Genomic DNA, 21,052 nt, shown 5'->3' on the forward strand with positions numbered 1-21,052 from the left:
GCATCGTTCATGATTCATGGATCCCTGGAAATGTTGGTCACGGACAATGGGATGTCATTTACCAGCAGGGATTTTGAGTATTTCTTCATGTCGAATGGCATTCATCATGTTCGGACAGCTCCATACCATCAATCATCCTATGGTCTGGCAGAAAGAGCAGTCCAAATGTTGATGGCAGGTTTAAAAAAGCAACCTATAGCTTCCGACAATGCTAAATTGTCTTTGTCCCTATTTGATTGTAGGACTGACCCTCTCACAGCTATAGGGATAGCTCCAGCAGTGTTGCTGATGGAGAGAAGACTCCACATTAGGTTAAACCTGATTCCTGGAACTTGTCTGGAAGGTGAAATGGCAGCAGCCACATGCATTCCCCAAAGCGAGAGAGTTAAAAATCACACAACACCAGCTTAGAGTCCAAAAGGTTTATTTGGAAGGTAGCTACCTGATGAAGGCACATTACTCTGAAAGCTAGTGCTTCCAAATAAACCTATTGAATTATAACCTGGTGTTGTGTGATTTTTAACTTGTCCACCCCAGTCCAACACTGGCACCTGCTAATCGCATCTAAATGAGAGACACAGTTTACTTCAGGGGAACAAGTTTGGTGTTGAAACCATGGAAATGACCCAGTATGAGGTGAGGTTGACATGAAGTGGGGTCCCATGATTTACAAAGTTTGGGTAGGTGAAGCAAGGTATGATTAGATTCCCTACAATGTGGAAACAGGCCCTTCGGCCCAACAAGTCCACACCGACCCTCCGAAGAGTAACCCACCCAGTCCCATTTCCCTCTGACTAATGTACCTAACACTATGGGCAATTGAGCATGGCCAATTCACCTGACCTGCACATCTTTGGACTGTGGAAGGAAACCGGAGCACTCAGACAAGGGGAGAATGTACAAACTCCACACAGACAGTCCCTGAGGCTGGAATCGAACCTGGTGCTGTGAGGCAGCAGTGCTAACCACTGAGCCACCGTGCTAATCAATAATCACTAATCTAGTGATTAGAACCAAGGCTAGGTACATCCCATTGTGTATGAGATCCTTGATTGGGATTGTTAACCAGGGCCAGTCAGGGAGCCCTGGCTAATAGATATAAACAGGCGAATTTCATCTTTTCATGGACTGTCCCTGAGCAGGCTGGTCAGAAACATTTGTAAGTAAAGTGTGGTTTGGTGATGTGATACCGTGCTCTGTTATTTTAGTATCTGTCCCATAATCTCTCACAAAAAGAAACAAGCCATAGCATTGTCACAATAGTTGCCTAGATTTTTTTTTGTCTCCATCCTTTTTTGAAAAGAAGCATTTCATTGGCAGTTTTCCGGTTCTCTGGAACTTTTCCAGGACCTAAGGATCCCTGAAGGATTACTGGGTATGTTCCCATGCTCTATATCTCTATGACTCCAAATGAATTGGAATACCTGCTCTTTATCTTTATTCTGCTAAAGTTACATTATTAATACTAAATTGTAAGTTTTTTGTTTTACTTATAAACATGGTACGTAAGATCTGTTTCTTGTAAAAACTGGTTCAGAACATAGAGTCTTAGAGATGGACAGGAAAGAAACAGACCCTTTAGTCCAACTCATCCATGCCGACCAGATATCCTAAGATGCTTTAGTCCCGTTTGCCAGCCCTTGGCCCATATCCCTCTAAACCCTTCCTATTCATATACCCCATCCAGATGCCTTTTAAATGTTGTAATTGTTCCAGCCTCCACCTCTTCCCCGGCAGCTCATTCCAGACACGTACCACCCTCTGTATCAAAAAAGTTGTGCCTTAAATCCCTTTTGTATCTTTCCCTTCTCACTCTGAACCTATACCCTCTAGTTCTGGATTCCCCCACCCCAGGGAAAAGACCTTGTCTGTTTATCCTATCCATGCCCCTCATGATTGTATAAACCTCTATTAGGTCACCCCTCAGCCTACAACGCTCCAGGGAAAACAGCCCCAGCCTATTCAGCCTCTCCCTATAGCTCAAATCCTCCAACCCAGGCAACATGCTTGTAAATCTTTTCTGAACCCTTTCAAATTTCACAACATAAAGGAGACCAGAATTGCATGCAATATTCCAAAAATGGCCTAACCAATGTCCTGTACAGCTGCAACATGACGTCCCAACTCCTGTGCTCACTACTCTGACCAATAAAGGAAAGCATACCAAACACCTTCTTCACTATCCTATCTACCTGCGACTCTACTTTCAAGGAGCTATGAACGTGCACTCCAACATCTTTGTTCAGCAACACTCCCCAGGGCCTTACCATTAAGTGTATAAGTCCTGCTCTGATTTGCTTTTGCAATATGCAGCACCTCACATTTATCTAAATTAAACTCCATCTGCCACTCCTTAACCCATTGGCCCATCTGACCAAGATCCCATTGTAATCTGAGGTAACTTTCTTCATTGTCCACTACATTTCCAACTTTGATGTCATCCGCAAGCTTACAAACTATACCTCCGATGTTCACATCAAAATCATTTATATAAATGACAAAAAGCAGTAGATCTAGCACCAATCCTTGTGGAATACTACTGTTTACAGGTCTCCAGTCTGAAAAGCAACCCTCCACCACCACCCTTTGTGTTGTAACTTTGAGCCAGTTCTGTATCCAAATGGTGAGTTCTCCCTGTATTCCATGAGATCTAACCTTGCTCACCAGTTTCCAATGAGGAATCTTGTCAAACGCCTTACTGAAGTCCATATAGATCACATCTACTGCTCTGCCCTCATCAATCCTCTTTGTTACTTCTTGAAAGAACTCAATCAGGCTTGTGAGACAAGATTTCCCATGCGCAAGGTCATGCTGACTATCCCTAATCAATCCTTGCCTTTCCAAATGCATGTAAATCCTATTCCTCAGGCTCACCAGTCTACAGCTCTCTGGCTTTTCCTTAAACAGTGGCACCACGTTTGCCAACCTCCAGTCTTCAGGTACCTCACCCGTGAATATCGATTATACAAATATCTCAGCAAAAGGTCCAGCAATCACTTCTCTAGCTTCCCACACAGTTATTGGGCACACCTGATCAGGTCCTGGGATTTATCCAATTTTGTGCATTTCAAGACATCCAGCACCTCCTCCTCTGTAATATGGACATTTTTCAAGATGTCACCATCTATTTCCCTACATTCTATATCTTCCATGTCCTTTTCCACAGTAAACACTAATACAAAATACTCATTTAGTATCTCCCCATTCTCTTGTGGCTCCACACATCAGCTGCCTTGCTGATCTTTGAGGGTCCCTATTCTCTCCCTAGTTATTCTTTCATCCTTAATGTACTTGTAAAATCCCTTTGGATTCTCCTTAACCCTATTTGCCAAAGCTATCTCATCCCCATTTTGCCGTCCTGATTTCCCTCTTAAGTATACTCTCTATATACTCTTCTAAGGATTCACTCAATCACTCCTGTCTACACTTGTCATAGGCTTCTTTCTTTTTCTTAGCCAAAACCTCAATTTCTCTCATCATCCAGCATTCCCTACATCTGCCAGATTTTCCTTTCGCCCTAACAGGAATAGATTGTCTCTGGATTCTCGTTATCTCATTTCTGAAGTCTTCATATTTTCCAGCCATCCCTTTACCTGTCCCCAATCAGCCTTTGAAAGTTATTGCCTAACACCATCAAAATTAGCCTTCCTCCAACTTAGAACTTCAGCTTTTACATCTAGTCTATCCTTTTCCATCACTATTTTAAATCTAATAGAATTATGGTTCCTGGCCCCAAAGTGCTCCCTCACTGAAACCTCAGTCACCTGCCCTGCCTTATTTCTCAAGAGTAGGTCAAGTTTTGCACCTTCTCTAGTAGTTACATTCACATACTGAATCAGAAAATTTTCTTGTACACACTTAATAAATTTCTCTCCATATAAACCCTTAACACTATGGCACTCCCAGTCTATATTTAGAAAGTTAAAATCCCCTTCAAAGCCACCCTATTATTCTTGCAGATAACTGAAATCTCCTTACAAATTTGATTCTTGATTTCACACTAACTATTAGAGGGTCTACAGTACAATCCCAGTAAGGTGATCATCCCTTTCATATTTCTCAGTTCTACCCAAATAACTTCCCTGGATGTATTCCCAGAAATATCCTCCCTCAGTACAGTATCCCTTATTAAAAATACCATTCACCCTCCTGTCTTGCCCCCCTTTCTATCCTTCCTATAGCATTTGTATCCCGGAACATTAAGCTACCAGTCCTGTCCATTCTTCAGCCACATCTCTGTAATTGTTATGATATCCCAGTCCCATGTTCCTAACCATACCCACCGTGCCCCCACCTTTTTAGTTGGAATCCTCCCGAGCAGCTCTAGCACATCTCCATGCCAGTATATTAGTCCCCTGACACTTTTGAGGGCCTTTGAATGTTTTTATTTGTTGAGTTGTGAATCCAGTGATAGTGAGGCTGATCTGGTTAAGCTCACTAAACCAGTGTTTAAACACTCTCCATAACCAGTTTAACCTACTGGCTCTTGTAAACCCTTAAAAGGTATCAATAAATCACTGATCTGCTTTCCCAATTCAAACCGTTGGGATTTTGCAGTCAGCCCTGTCTCCAGCTCTGACTTTTCGATCATTCCTTGTCCTGTTTTAAAAAACCCAGAATATCTGCTCCTTTACTGGACTGAATCCTCACTCCTTTTAAATTTCCTGACGTCTTTTCAGGAGTGGCATCACAATTAGATTGGCACTCCAATCCTAAGTTGGAGGTCAGTTGAATAGATACTGAGGAGTTAAACTTGGATTTTAATTCTCTAACATGTCCTGTGTAACTATTAGCTTAATTGAGGCAGAGCCTTGCAAATTGTCCAACTTTAATAGATGCTTTCTGAGGGTTCCAAATGCAGGGCAATTTCCCATTAGATTCTTCAATTTCCCAGGCAATTTCCACAAAGTCAGCTGTGTCTGGGATTCCATGGTGTCTTGATGTTTAACTCCAGCCTTCACTGTTCTAACAGTTACCTGGCCATCACAATATCTGACCAATGTCTCTCAGTGCTCATTCATGCTGGACTTTATGCAACTTGTTTCATACATTAGCATCGCACAGTTAATTTATAAAAGAGACCTGTCGCTCCCAGTACGCCTGCTTCAATGAAGTCTCGAGCACAGTATTACTTGGGGAATGTTCTCTGACCTGTTGTGCCATTTTTGTGGTCTTGCAGAACTTCAGCAGTTGCCACAAACCTCAGGCCTTGTTATCACACAGTCTACCATAACACACTACTCATTGTTAGCCACCAACAGTCTCCATTAACAGCTGTTCACCCTCCTAGCCAGAGCATTATTGACTCCTTTGTCTGTCCAATGTGTTCCTGTCTCCCTCTGGGGTCTATTCCCACCCATTGTTTACTCCTTACCCCTTCCCCAATCTTATCTTCTGCATATAAACCAACATTTTCTTAGCCATCATCAGTTCTGAGGAAGGGTGACTGGACACAAAACATTAATTTTGATTTCTCTTCACAGATGCTGCCAGACCTGCTGAGCTTTTCCACCAACTTCTGTTTCTGCTTCAGTTATTCTGTGGCCAACTCTCGCCTTTACTCCAGGCACACAAAATGTGCAATGTGGCTTGAATAGCACAGGTTAACTTTCAGTAGCCATAAAGAAGCTCTCACTCTCTCTAGCATGATTAGCAACTTGATCCTTTTGCCTGATTTCGAGAGCTATCCATTTTACTCTCCATTCTATTGAGAATATAGAAGATGCAAACAATGCTGTTTGGGAATTATGGATAACTCATGAGAGTGAGTGATAATAACTTGAATTTCTTTGACTAGAAAAGTAAATGTTAGTGATGAACAGGTTAAAATGACCAGATACATCCCAAGCCTTATCCTGAAGTTCATAAGTTTAGGCTCAGAACTTCATAAATACAAACATAGAAACTAAGGGCAGAAGTACGCAATTCAAGCCTGCAGTGCTATTGTACATAGTCATAGCTGATTCTCTGTCTTAATGCAATACTTTCACTTTCTCCCCATACCCCTTGATGCCTTTAAAATCGAAAAGATTATCTAGCTTTCACTTGAATGTAATCAGTGACTTAGTCATAGAGTCATAGAGATGTGTAGCATGGAAACAGACCCTTCGGTCCAACCCATCCATGCCGACCAGATATCCCAACCCAATCTAGTCCCACCTGCCAGCACCCAGCCCATATCCCACCAAACCCTTCCTATTCATATACCCATCCAAATGCCTTTCAAATATTGCAATTGTACCAGCCTCCACCACACCCTCTGGCAGCTCATTCCATACACATACCACCCTCTGTGCGAAAAATTTGCCCCTTAGGCCCCTTTTATATCTATCCCCTCTCACCCTAAACCTATGCCCTCTAATTCTGGGCTCCCCAACCCCAGGGAAAAGACTTTGTCTATTTATCCTATCCATGCCCCTCATAATTTTGTAAACCTCTATAAGGTCACCCCTCAGTCTCCCCCAGTCTGTTAGAGTGTTATATGTTTCAAATAGAACCTCTCTCATTCTTCTAAGCTCTGGTGTCTGCAGGTTCATGTGAACCTGAGATATCAATATGCTAAACCTTATTAAAATATTATCAATAGCTAAAGTTAGTAATTGTGACATGATTGACAAGACTTGTGATGAAAATACAACAGTTGTAGCAACATTATCAGTTTCATTTACCATTTCTGGAAAAGATAGGACTGGACAGGGATGCCTACAATATTATTGTAGCTGGTAACAAGGGACGTGTCATATCTCTTTTATATCTTGTCCTGTATCATAGGGTGCCAGAGGAGACCCTGGAGTAAAGGGTGAAAAAGGACAACCAGGGCAAGGTGCTCCTGGTCCAAAGGTAAGAAATTAATTTAATTTCAAAAAATCACTGAAAGCATCCTTTTTTGTTGGCGACCAAATATGTTGAAGAGTATGATAGGGAGCTGTGCTGAGCAGAGAGAGCCCAGTTACAAGCTATCAGTTCTTCAATCTCACTGGGACAATGAACATATGATTTCAGTGCTTCCAGGTTTGGGGTGATGGTATTGGCCAAATTTCCTACTCTTGATTATTGTCCAATTATTGGAAAGTGTAATTTGTGGCAGGCAAAAGTTAAGTTTAGTTTGTAATGTCCCCTGTTGTCAAGTAGACCACTAATACTCATGATTTAATTCACACATTGTGCATGAATATTTTGCTGCCAGAGCTCTTGGAACTGTACTCAAGGATAATTCACTTCATTTAGAAGAAGTTGAGGAAATTGAAAATGAACCCACTCAAATGTTGATTGTCATTGATTGTCACATAGGGAATTACTGTTAGATACTGAGAAAAATTGAATATTAAATTTGCACAACAATTAACCTGAAATGATCCTCCTTCTGTGCTGATTTTATGAATTCATGATGACAATTCAGACCAAGCAAATATATATTTGCCAATGTATTTCCAAACACAAGCGATTTAATGCAGAAACACACTTCAAAAGATCAATCAGTTACTTCTCCACCCGGGAATTATCAATGGGGAAGGTTGGGAGGAAAAAAACAATCATCTGCTTGCAATAAGCAAATAAAGTAGTTGTGGGTCTTTTGGCGTTCAGTATTCTTCATGACATATGATTTTAAATTTTACAGACCACACTTTCTGTCTACAGGAGATGACTGATGGCTTTAAAACAGGTGAAAAACACAAGGCTTGGGAGGGCATAAACATAACAGAAAGCTCACTGGCCTCTTTTGCCTCATGTACTTAGGGACAAAAATGAGTTTTGTCGAGTAGAAAGGGAATTGTGTTTATAAAACAATATTCCAGAAGCTGCAAAATATATTAATAGCATACATGAGCCTAATTGGAAACACAGAAGTTTAAAATAATAAATCCCTGTTCATGTGGAAAAGAAGGATTCTTTTTACTGGATGCAATCCAGAATTTCCAACTATTTCTCACAGTTATTTGCGTTCTCCATTATATTTTCCTTAATCTTGTTTTGTATTTTGGTCATTATTGAAGTCCAATTCCTCTTTCACGGACAGGTTGTACAATTTTAGTTGGACTTGATGCCAGTTACCAAGATTTCAGCAACATTAACAATAATTCAGTACTGAGTTTGTCTGGGATATTACAATGTCTCTTATTTTTCTTTCTTTTTTAAGAGTTTTATTATTAAACATTGTTACACCCAACTTACAACATTACATTTAAACAAACAGAAGTAAGAATCAAAGCATGGAAATACACCTTACAAATAAACCTTTTATATTCTCGTAAATTACTGGAGTTGGGAATTCTAAAACAATTGTCAACAATATGTTAATTTACTTTGAGTCAATTTGGACTCCATACTCGAAAGAAATTGACATTGAGATCAGGTTAGTATGAACTGCATCCAGGATACAATATGAATGGAATATTTCAGGCTATTAGTTAATAGTTTAGATCTGCTGAAGACTTCTTGTTGCAATGTGGATAGATATCACAATCAAAACTCAGTTCTGATAATTGTGACTTTAGGATATGATGTTAAACTTTGTACAGTAGTCAAATATACATTTCTTTGCTTGTTTAATTGTGGAAAATCAAACTGACTCATTTTGCTGAGAACAGCAAGAAAGAGAGATAGCAAAATAACCTGTTTCAAATCACATCTACCACAAAGTTGGGTAGAATTAATGTTCATTAACAGAGTTCTGAAGTTTTCATCAGATGACGTCTCATCTCCTAACATCCTATCCCATTAAAGACCTTTAATATTCCATCTCAAATATTTCAAATAACTCATAAATTAACATTTTCCAGAGAACTTATTTGAAAAAGCCACATGTTTTTAATGCTGTTTTGGTGCTTTACCTCTGTCGTTTGAAGTAGTGTCCAGGCAATTAATCTTTAATTTTTAAAGACACCAGCACAATGTTGAAGGGTTGGCAACCCCATTGTCAGATAGAAATCAATCACTGATCAATACTGATGATATATGTTTTGCTTTTATTTAATGGTTTTGTAAATACCTTATTTTCTTTATAGGGCCACATAGGCTACACAGGCCCTAAAGGCTCGCGTGGACCGACTGGAATTGGGATTAAAGGTGTCAAGGTAGAAAAAAACCATCAAGCCTTTCTTATCATTGTTTCAAAAAGCCAGATAAGAACTCTCAAGGCGTCTCTAGGTTAACATACATTGTAGTGTCATACTGATCAGGATGATTATAGGATCAAACCCACTACTGATTTAACAAGCAAACACAGAAATTGCTGAAGAAAGCCAGCAACGTCCATGGAGAATCTTCAGAAAAAAGAGTCACCTTAATTCTTGTTACCCTCTGCAGACCTCCTGTGTTTCTCCAGCAATTTCTGTTCTTGTTTGTTCCAGATCTCCAATGGGCGCAGTTCTTTTGTTTTATTTTACTGATTTAATCTCATCCAAGACAAACACCAGGAGTGGTGGAAATGCTTCTGGACTAAGAACTAAAAAAAAAATCAAGAATACCTTCCCTAAATACTATTAGACAACAGTTGTTGATTTGAATGTTTTGGGACAAAACTTATCTCATTTCTCATTTTTCAGCAGCATTCTAACACTTGGTACATGTTGGCACCCAATAGGTTCCAGGTGAATACAAATGCTAAACACATTCCTTCCCGAGTTTGTGATTCTGGGATATTTGAATTTCCAGGCTTTATGACCATGTTGTCAGTCAGTCTCCTGCCAAAAACAGGTGAAAAGTAGCAACTGGCCAGCAGCCAGGAGCAAAAGTTTAGCCACCTTGAGTCCGTTGGTCAGCAGTTTTCTATTAATATGATCCTAGGCTAGACCACTCAATTTAAGTTATGATCTGTACTGAGACCAATAGCTTTTATTTTTAAAGTTGACGGAGTGTGAAATTCAGGGGTCATACTAAGAGAATAATGCTACAAGATTCCATGGTTTTAAACAAGCAACAATTAATTTACGATACAAAGTTGAAAATGTAATATAATCAAGCTCCAAGTGCACCTCATTTCTACCACCTAGAAGTAACATGTGGTAAACGTGGGTAATAAATGTGATCTAACCTCTCTCAATGCACATTAAACAGCAAATCAAGACTGATCCCATGGATTTCTCAGCAAATTCTTCCCAGATATTAATGATGGGATGTGTCATCAAATCTCACTTAATTTCACAAAGAATTACAATTCTTCACTTTTGCCGATCTGTCCTTGAAAGTCCTTCACAAGAGCTGTTCTGTCCTGAACAGCCTCAATGAATGCTCCCATTCTAGTAAAATATCTAGTAAAATATTATGTTCACCTGGACTCCAAAACTACTCATTCGCAACATAACAAGGCAGCTCACTGCTCCTTTCTCATGGGATACTAGCGACGGGCAATAAATGCTAGCGCAGCCATTGATGACAGTAGTCTTCAACTGAATTAAAAAAACACTGTTCTCTTCAGTGACAGGTAGCTTCACATGTCAGTGCTGCCCCTGAGATTTCCTCCAATCTCCAGTCTTGTTCAAATGCACCAAGCAAATAATGCTTGTGATCTCATCAACCATATTCTTTTAGCTGCATCAAAGTGCCATTGCACACAGGTTTTTTCTAAGCTCCTCTTAGCTCCCTCCAAGACATAGCTAGTGACCTTCTCAATTCCCCTCATAGGACTTCCTCTGAGCCCTGACTGCAAAACTTAACTACTTCTGATTCTCCGAACTACTTCTGAGTTCTCCCAGCATAAGAGCTGTCCAATGGTCTTGACTCCTCTCTTCCACACAGAACCTGTGTAGTCCAACTGCCCTCTCAGCAATGGACCTAACCGCAGCATTTTGTAACTTGGGGTCTACATTTCTCACATCTTCATTTCACTGTCTGTAATCATTTTGAACGCCTCTTCTGTGACGCCCTCCCCCTAGTGATCTTGAGTAGCCTGTTGAAAACCTTGCAATAAGTCCCTAATCTATTGTCGGGCAGAGCTGAATGTTGCTAACATTTTGTATCAGCCTTGGAACTGAAAGAACCCTAGAGGTTACATTCTCATCAAATGCTAGAAATGGATTTCACTGCGTAAAGCATATAAAAAACATAGTGCATGAAATTAGCTTTATGACCTCATTTTCAAAGGATGATTTCAAAGGATGATGTGTTGTGGGCAATGCAATCATGATTGCTCACAGTATGTGAGGTAATTGACCTGTCAGATCGAGCAACATCACTATTAAGTGAGAGAAGCTGGAAAGATTACAAATTATACAGCGCAATTAACTGATCAAAAATGAAGACTTCAAACATCAAGCAAAAATTTATCACCAAATTTTCAATGAAAAATCCAAACTACCACAACGATGGATGAAGAAAATGAACACTCACTGTGTAGACATAGATTGCTAATGGTTTGTGTCTGGCTATATTCAGGTGACAAAATTCAACCTAACATGTGAAAATATTTGAAACTCCTTTAGTTTTTGAATGGTCTGGGAAGTTTGAGGTAAAACTGTGATAGATTTACATGCTGTTTTCTCAGGGTGATATTGGACCTCCGGGACCACAAGGACTTACAGGCATGACAGGAATTGGTTTGCAAGGTGAAAAGGTAAAGTCACCATCCATTTATTGATAATAGATGTAATTCCTGTTTACCATAATTACTTCACCTTTCTTGATTTTGTAATTCAGGTCACACACTGTTCAAATCAGTGGCACCACGATTGTGTTGCAATATCAATGTATTATCTAACATGTAGTTTCTATTTTGTGAAGACTGGAGTTAAACAAGACTGTGCTACTGCATCACCTCCCTTTTCTATTTGTCCCACTGCAATAGTGTGAACTCATGGACAACAAATTATCCACAGGCATGGAGATAATCTGCAAATCAGATTGGAAACTGTTCAATCTAGATGACCTTCAGTCCAAAACCATAACCACTGGTCCATCAGTCCACCATTTCAATTTCAGGGTGGTGCTCATGTGTGCACTCACTCGTGAGAAAATCGAGCCATTGCTGACTCATTGTCTAAAGCACATTAGAAAATGAACCTTGTATTAAACACCCTAAAAACTAAGGTATTCTTCCAACTGACTCCCTCAGCAAATTGCAGTAGAAGCAAGTCATCCTTAATCTTAAAGGCATGTCTAAGATGAAGATGAAAGTATAATGTATGCTTTTTATCCTCTGCACCCATCTTTCCATCCTTGTAAGACTTCATATTTTGAGGAAATCTGAACTGACTTATTTTGCTAAAGGAAGGAAGAAAGAAAGATAGAAATAACAAAGGAACAAATCTATTTATACTTACTTACATTTTAAACTTTTCATATTTTTATAGTGAGATCTGACCTCTGAGTTGAATTCAAACATCTTAACTTGGAAAGAGCTGGCTCCACCAGCTATTTCTCAGTTTCCAGTTCCTCTAAGCCACTTGTTTTCACCAGGATAGCTTGCCTTTGCAGTCATTCTTACTCCTGCTTTACTTGTGAAACAATTCTTTGTCCTAGTTTTTTTCTGGCAGGGCCTGCTTCCTCGTGCAGCCCCAAGCTGTGTGTGCTGACTTCCTTTCCTCACCAAACGCTCTGCCAACACATATGTCTTTGATACAGGGTTCTGATGCATCCCATGTACCATCTGAAACCCACACCAGTCACCCCTGATGCTACTGTTCACCAGTTTACTGGCTGTTTACTTTTTAAACACTAAGGAAATTATTTTATTTTCAGAAGACAGGGATGTTTAATGTCTATATTAAGCATTTTATCTATTTTCATCTAACTGTATCTCTGAGAAAAAGCAAGGCCCAGTAGCTAATTACTTGGACCAAAGGCCAATGGGAACAGAGGGCACATTTTCCCCAAAGCACTTGGAAACTTCAGTCATGAAGGTACCAGGATCTTTGAGGAGCTCCTCTGGACCTCTCATGTGCTTTCTGCTGATAGGATTGATCATGAACCTACCAGGAGCAACTGTGGGAGAGAACTAGTGGGTGATTGGAGGAACAGTGAGGAGGTACATGGTGATGGGAGAAAGTGAGATCTGCAGATGCTGGTGATCAGAGTCGAGAGTGTGTTGCTGGAAAAGCACAGCAGGTTAGGCAACATTCCTAATGAAGGGCTCCGGCCCAAAATGTCGATTCACCTGATCCTCGGTACGTGGTGAAGGTTGAGTGTGATGAAGTGCATGAGCTGTACGTTTACAGGACCAGGGCAAGGGGCCAGAGAAGTCCAAATTACTGGACCAGGCAGAGACAGAAGCAAAGGAGGAGACTGCAGGGCACTGCTGGGCAGGAGTGGTGGGGGGGGGGTGGTGTTTGGAAGGCAAGGCTGTAGGTGTTGTGGAGCAAGAAGAGGGGAAAGGCTGAAGGGATCTGGGAGTGTGAGGAGGGAAAAGGCTGTAGAGGTGAGGGCAGAAGAAAAATAAGAGAGACTTCAGGCATCAAGGCAGAAGATAGATAAAGGGGGAGGATGCAGGGCCTGAGTGGAAGAGAGACAGGTGGAAGCTAAAGAAAAAGATTACTGAGGTTGCAAGGGGGGGGTGAGTAAATGAGGCAACAAAGTTGGTAGTAGATGAAGGCTGCAAAGGACAAAGAGAGAGAGAGAAGCTGCTCAGGTTGTGAGAACAGAGTGTCTAAAAAAAAGTGAATAATTTTAAACCTGTCAACGAAGGAATACTCCATAAGACCATAAGACCATAAGACATAGGAGTGGAAGTAAGGCCATTCGGCCCATCGAGTCCACTCCGCCATTCAATCATGGCTGATGCGCATTTCAGCTCCACTTGCCAGCGTTCTCCCCGTAGCCCTTAATTCCTCTAGACAACAAGAACCTATCAATCTCGGCCTTGAAGACATTTAGCGTCCCGGCTTCCACTGCACTCCGTGGCAATGAATTCCACAGGCCCACCACTCTCTGGCTGAAGAAATGTCTCCGCATTTCCGTTCTGAAATGACCCCCTCTAATTCTAAGGCTGTGTCCACGGGTCCTAGTCTCCTCGCCTAACAGAAACAATTTTCTAGCATCCACCTTTTCAAAGCCATGTATTATTTTGTACGTCTCTATTAGATCTCCCCTTAATCTTCTAAACTCCAACGAATACAATCCCAGTATCCTCAGCCGTTCCTCATATGCTAGACCTGTCATTCCAGGGATCATCCGTGTGAATCTCCGCTGGACACGTTCCAGTGCCAGTATGTCCTTCCTGAGGTGTGGGGACCAAAACTGGACACAGTACTCCAAATGGGGCCTAACCAGAGCTTTATAAAGTCTTAGTAGTACATCTCTGCTTTTATATTCCAACCCTCTTGAGATAAGAGACAACATTGCATTCGCTTTCTTAATCACAGACTCAACCTGCATGTTTACCTTTAGAGAATCCTCGACTAGCACTCCCAGATCCCTTTGTGCTTTGGCTTTATTAAGTTTCTCACCATTTAGAAAGTAGTCCATTCCTATATTCTTTTTGCCAAAGTGCAAGACCTTGCACTTGCTCACGTTAAATTCCATCAGCCATTTCCTGGACCACTCTCCCAACCTGTCTAGATCCTTCTGTAGCCTCCCCACTTCCTCAGTACTACCTGCCTGTCTACCTAACTTTGTATCATCGGCAAACTTCGCTAGAATGCCCCCGGTTCCCTCATCCAAATCATTAATATATAATGCGAACAGCTGTGGCCCCAGCACCGAACCCTGCGGGACACCGCTCGTCACCGGCTGCCATTCTGAAAAAGAACCTTTTATCCCAACTCTCTGCCTTCTGTTAGATAGCCAATCCTCAATCCATCCCAGCAGCTCACCTCGAACACCATGGGCCCTCACTCATCAGAAGCCAGAGAAACTGGAAATCACTGAGGTAATGAAATCCTTGCAAATAAGTTTGAAATCTCTAGCTTAAGGCTGCATATTTTCAGGAACTATTATTTTTAAGGTGAGTGGAGAAATTTCTTTTAAAAAGACTTGTGCAATTGTTTTTACATAGAGAGTGGTTTGTGTGTGGAATGAACTTCCAGTGAAAGTGGTGAATGTGGATACAGTTACAACTTTTAAAAGACATTTTTATAAGTACATTCATAGATAAGAAATTTTGGAAGGTACAGGCCAAGTGCAGGCAGGTGGGACTAGTTTAGTTTGGGATCATGGTCAACATGGACTTGTTGGACCGAAGAGTCTGTTTCAGTGCTGTATGACTCTATGACTTTTGTGTGGAAGCAAACAAAATAATGGTTGCTATTGTACTGTGATGATTGTTAAATTAAAATTTGAGATTGAGACTTGAGATGCAGGGAAAAACGTAATAACTGGCTTGTTAAAATTTTGCAGCTTTGTGCTGATATATAATGGAAATCCATTAGCTCTCACCTCATCAGTCTGTGTTTATTATTTGTAGGAGTGTGCATAGAGGGTTGGTAATTATTGACGATTTTGATGATCAGCCAAGGGTGATCCAAGGGTGATCAGCCTGGGATCATGGCTCACATTGATACCAATGACTTAGATCAGGATGAGGATGAGATCCTGAAAGCAGATAGCAGGGAGCTAAGTATGACAATAAATGCCAAGGCCTCTAAAGCAGTAGTCTCAGGATTACTACCAGTCCCACACACTGCTCAGCATAAAAATGAGAACTGAAAATTTGAACATGTTACTGAAACGCTGGTCTATGAGGGTTGTCATCAGATTTTTGGGACATTGGGACTGTTCTAGAAAAGGATGGAATCTGACCAAGCCAGTTGTTCTACATGTGAACAGGACCAATAGCAACACTCACCACAGCAACAACATTCCCCATAAAACCAATAGCATCCATGAACTAGCAGATTGGATGAACAGTAAACACTTGTACATTAGACAGCATGAGTATTTTAAGGATTGTGTGGGAATCCAATGCATGTGTGGGAACAGAAGAAATTGGTACTGTGTAGAACAAAGAGCTTTTTGTTCATGTACAATCATTTTCTGTATGTACTATGTCACTTTCAAATCACAGCACACATACTTTTTGCTTTTTATGAAGATAGGGTTGTTTGTATGAATGTCTTTGTACACTGTGGATTCCAATGTTCACGAGACCTCTGATATCAGCATATATTCATTTAGGTACTAGGCAGTAGCCATTTTATACACCGCCTTGAAGAGTCCTTTTGCCAGGGCCTGCATGTTAGGTCCCAGTGATCACTGATCCCAATGCCCTGAATTCCAGAACTGCTCAGGGGTCACTGGTCCAGGGACTGCTGCCCAACCGTCAGTGGTCACTGCTCCCCAGGTTGGCTGACCAACTCTGGGAAGCAAGACATACCACCTCAGGAGGTCAGAAGCCACAACCTCAGATAAATAGTTGGCTGAACCATCTAAAATAGAGTCATTCGAGCAGAAGTGCTCCACCCCCACAACATTGCAGTCAGTGAATGGGCCCACAGCCTCCACGCCAAATCACAGACTAAGCTGTAGTTCTACAACATTTGTTGTTCTTGAGATCAACGTCATCCACTTGAGATAGTTTAAGGCCCTTGATCTCTGTTAATGGGAGATTTAATTTACAAGTCTGAGTTAGCTATTCCTTTGTAATATTGGGTTAAAAAAAACACAAAAATAACTGTCACCTGCTTATCCTCTCATGCAGTGATAGTGAATAGTTCATGCTAGTCATAAGGATTTGATAAGAAAATTTGATTAAAATGGGAATATATTAATTAACAATATATTGAAATTCTAAAAATCTTGTTTTTTGTTTTACTTAATAGGGGGAACAAGGTCCCTCAGGACCACCTGGACCAAGAGGTTCAAGAGGAGAAGGTATACCTGGTGCAAAGGTACAGGATAAAACAACATTCTTTTACTTAGATTATATCATTCCCAGCATTAGGAGAGCCTGAGTTACTCTAGCGAGAACAGCTGCGAATGTAAATTCTCACCTCTACCCTCAATCCCTCAGTTCTGCAAGGGCATGTTGCAAGAGTCACATTTAGTAGCTGAAGAATATCTTATGACATTGACAGTTTGTGTGACCATTTTGCAAATTGCCTGAATCCTCTCTGATCAAAAGCTTTCAAGTTTTATTGGAAACCATGTTAGCCTGAGCAGGATTCGACTTCCCAAGTTCTGGTAATGTTCTCACACCTTTCAATATCTAATTTTATGCTTGTTGTTAATCTAATTGGAATTGTCTCACATTAGAATTGCTAGATCGGCAAACATGATTAAGACTTGTTGTAGTTAAAGCTAACTGTCCCTTACAAAGCTCGAAGCAAATGAATCTGTAGGAATTTATATTAATGATGTATAATACACTATTAGACTAATGAGATATATTATGTAGAAATGTAACAAAGTTACAGCACAAGAGCAGACTATTCCGTCCCAACAGCTCATATCACCAAATAGCCTCTTCTAATCACTTTTACCAATCCATACCCATTGAACCCAGTTGTCAGCTCCTTCATCCACCCAGTAAATCTAATCTTGAATTTTGACATAATTTCTGCCTCAACTACTAACCCTGCAAATATATTTTGCGATCTGACATCTGCCTATATAAGGAGCTGTCTCTGGTCTTTGTACTAAACCTCTTAGAAAAGGAGTTGTATCTATGGTCACTTCACTCTTGACCCATCGATCACTGGAAGTATTCTACTTTTATATTTTTGCATAACAATATCCTTGTGGATTCTCCTTCCCCTTCACTTTCCTATGACCATGTCATTCTTCAAATCTTCTCTATTTGCCATATTTTAACAGCCCCTGAGACATTTACATCTTTGACTGTAACTAACCAGTCCTCAGAAAAGGCTTCAGCTTCATTTCACTGAATTCTACCTCAATATAGTTAAAAATCACATAACACCAGGTTATAGTCCAACAGGTTAATTTGGAAGCACTAGCGTTCAGAGCATTGCTCCTTAAGAAGCAGGACCATAACACATAGAATTTATAGCAAATGATTATAGTGTCAGGAAAGTAAAATGATATATTTAACAAAACTAGATAGTTGTTAAGTCTTTCGTCTTTTAGAATGGTAAAAATCACACAACACCAGGTTGTAGTCCAACAGATTTAATTGGAAGCACACTAGCTTTCGGAGCATTGCTCCTTCATCGGGTGGTTGTGGAGGACACAGTTGTAATACACAGAATTTATAGCAAAAGTTTACAGTGTGATATAACTGAAATTATACATTGAAAAATACCTTGATTGTTTGTTAAGTCTCTCATCAGTTAGAATGACCATGATCGTTACACTTCTTTCATATGTAAATCACAAAAACCTTTTTTAAAAGTGTCTGTAACAATTGCTGTTACAGTTAACCTGCGAATGTAACTTTTAAAAAAAGTTTTGTGATTTACATATGAAAGAAGTGTAACGATCATGGTCATTCTAACAGATGAGAGACTTAACAAACAATCAAGGTATTTTTCAATGTATAATTTCAGTTACATCACTTTTGCTATAAATTCTGTGTATTACAATTGTGTCTTCCACAACCACCCGATGAAGGAGGGACGCTCCGAAAGCTAGTTCTTCTAATTAAACATGTTGGACTATAACCTGGTGTTGTGTGATTTTTAACTTTGTACACCCCAGTCCAACACCAGCATCTCCAAATCATGATCTTTTAGAATGGGTTCCAGGTTTCAGTTCATTAATATGTTAATCCAAGAACTACTTTTAAATCACATTCTTAAGATAACTTAAGGTTTTATTAAAAGAAAGGTGACATCTCAGCTCACACAATGTATTAAAGGTATGAGGTCAGAATCCGTCTGACTCCCAATCTTGGGTCCGACTGATTCTATTTCCAAAGTGGAATTTACAAACCATTATATGGATTGACTGTCTGCATTGACTACCAGCAGGTTGTACATTTTTGAGCAAAATAAAATGTTTCTGCAAATATAATTCTGCAAATACAATTCACTCCATAGACTTGTGTGTTTGTCTGCAGGAGAAAGAGAGAGAGTGTGTGTGCATATGGGTGTGTGCGTGTGAGTGTGAGTGCACTCGACAGAGTGTGTGTTTGCATGTGTGCAAGCTTGATAAAGTGTGTGTGCGTGACTGTGGGGTATAAGCCTGTGAGAGGGTGTGTGCATGCATGTGAGTGTGGGGGTGTATGTGTGTGTGTATGAGAAGGGGTTTGCGTGAGTGTGTGAGTATGTAAGAGTACGTGTATGAGAGAGTGTATAGTGCAGTGGGGTCACCTGTAGTGTGACATGAAACCAAGGTCCCAGTTGAGGTCATCCCCATTGGTACTGAAACTTGGCTATCAGCCACTACTCAGCCACTCTGCATTGTTGCCTGGCCCGAACTTTGCAAAGTGGCTGAGCACAGGCTGATGGACAAGTTCGGTATCCATAAGGATGACCTCAACCGGGACCTTGGTTTCATGTCACACAACAGGTGACCCCACTGCACAATGTACTCTCGCGCGCACGCGCGCGCACACACACGCATGCAGTCTTACATACTCACACACTCACGCAGACTCTTTCTCATACACACACATGCACCCCCCCCCCACACTCACACCCACACACATACCCTCTCATAGGCTTATACTCCATCACACCCACACACACTTTACCGAGTTTGCGCGCACACACAAACACCCACTGTCTCATGTGGACTCAGGCTCACATGCACACTCTCTCTCTTTCTCTCTCTCTCTCCTGCACACACACACATATATAAGTCAATGGGGTGAATTTATGTTTGCAGATACATTCTATTTTGCTCAAAAAATGCATAACCTGTAGACGATCAATGCAGACAGTCAATCTATATATTTCATAAACTCCACTTTGGAAAAAGAACTGGTCTGACTCAAGATTAGGATATTGACAGACTCTGATCTCACAGCTTGATTGCATTGTGTGAGCTGAGAACCTGTGTGCATTGTGTGTCCTTTTTTAATAAAACCTTAAGTTATCTTGAGAATGTGACTTAAAAGAAATTGAGATTTACATATTAATGAACTGAAACATGAAAGACTGAACAACAATCATTTTACTTGCGTGACACTGATTTTTTGTTATAAATTCTGTGTCTTTTGGTTCTGCTTCACAATCTCCTGAAGAAGGAGCAGCGCTCCGAAAGCTAGTGCTTCCAAATAGACCTGTTGGACTATAACCTGGTGTTGTGTGATTTTTAACTTTGTCCATCCAGTGCAACACCAGCTCCTCTACATCATACCTTAATATATTTTGAGTGCAACATGATCATGTGGAATCCAACACTGCACACAATACTCTAACTGAGGTCTCATTAACGTTTGATGCAGATTTCTTTGTTATCTCCTGGCTTTTATAGTCTGTGCATTTTAAGATAAAAAAGGTTTTAAATTAAAAACATTATCAGTCTGAAGTGCTGCTACTAATGTCCCATTAATCAGTATTGCAACCTACCATCACCACCAACTCCCCCATCATTCTACATCCTCTGCTGTACTGAGCTTAATTCCATTCAGGGAGACAGTGCTAACAGGAAAAAATATGTAGCTCAAATATTTGCCCTCTATTCCAACCTAATATTGGGTTGCTAGTGTGTCAGAGAAAGCCAACACCTCTGCAGTACTTTGCTGAGCATTTTAAATAAAATTCCCACTCTTATTAGAGAGAAATAACTGGTGGTGGCTTAACCTAAGAGTCACCACACCCCAGGCAAGGGGCAAAGCTAAGAAAGTGGGACTTCATTGTAGTCTCAGCTGGTATGAGAATTGAACCCACACTGTTGACACCATTCTATATTATAAACAGGATGGTCAAAACCTGCGATAACTTACCCCCCTATCAATTTAAATAACAATTTCAGGAGACTACCATTAAATTGTGTTAATTTCTCTTTTCTATTGGCTGTTGAGATGATGGCATTAAAGTGCAAGACACTACCTCTTAGTAACCAAGAAATTTAAGTAAAGACATATTCATTAACTAAGTGTATTCAATGACAGGGAGACCAAGGATTTCCAGGAGAAAGGGGCCCAATAGGATTAGGAAAAAAAGGATCTCCAGGTCCTAAAGTAAGTATGCTATAATCTGTCTAATACTTGGTGGTCATTTACTTTCCTTTATTGCATTTTTAGGAAATGTGTGTCCTTCAAAAAAAAGTGTCATGA

General features: G+C 40.5%; 1 protein-coding gene across 1 annotated transcript in view; it reads left to right on the plus strand.

Annotated features, from left to right (window-relative positions):
• LOC140480497 (uncharacterized) overlaps positions 1–21,052 on the plus strand; it is a 264,377-nt gene that overhangs the window by 111,551 nt on the left and 131,774 nt on the right. The window contains exons 14-18 of the mRNA XM_072575429.1: positions 6,772–6,840; positions 9,006–9,074; positions 11,483–11,551; positions 16,689–16,757; positions 20,888–20,956. Of these exons, the coding sequence (XP_072431530.1) occupies positions 6,772–6,840; positions 9,006–9,074; positions 11,483–11,551; positions 16,689–16,757; positions 20,888–20,956 (345 nt within the window). The remainder of the gene's footprint in view (positions 1–6,771; positions 6,841–9,005; positions 9,075–11,482; positions 11,552–16,688; positions 16,758–20,887; positions 20,957–21,052) is intronic.

The sequence above is a fragment of the Chiloscyllium punctatum genome, chromosome 8, assembly GCF_047496795.1.
Source record: "Chiloscyllium punctatum isolate Juve2018m chromosome 8, sChiPun1.3, whole genome shotgun sequence".
In the NCBI taxonomy this organism is placed as follows: domain Eukaryota; kingdom Metazoa; phylum Chordata; class Chondrichthyes; order Orectolobiformes; family Hemiscylliidae; genus Chiloscyllium; species Chiloscyllium punctatum.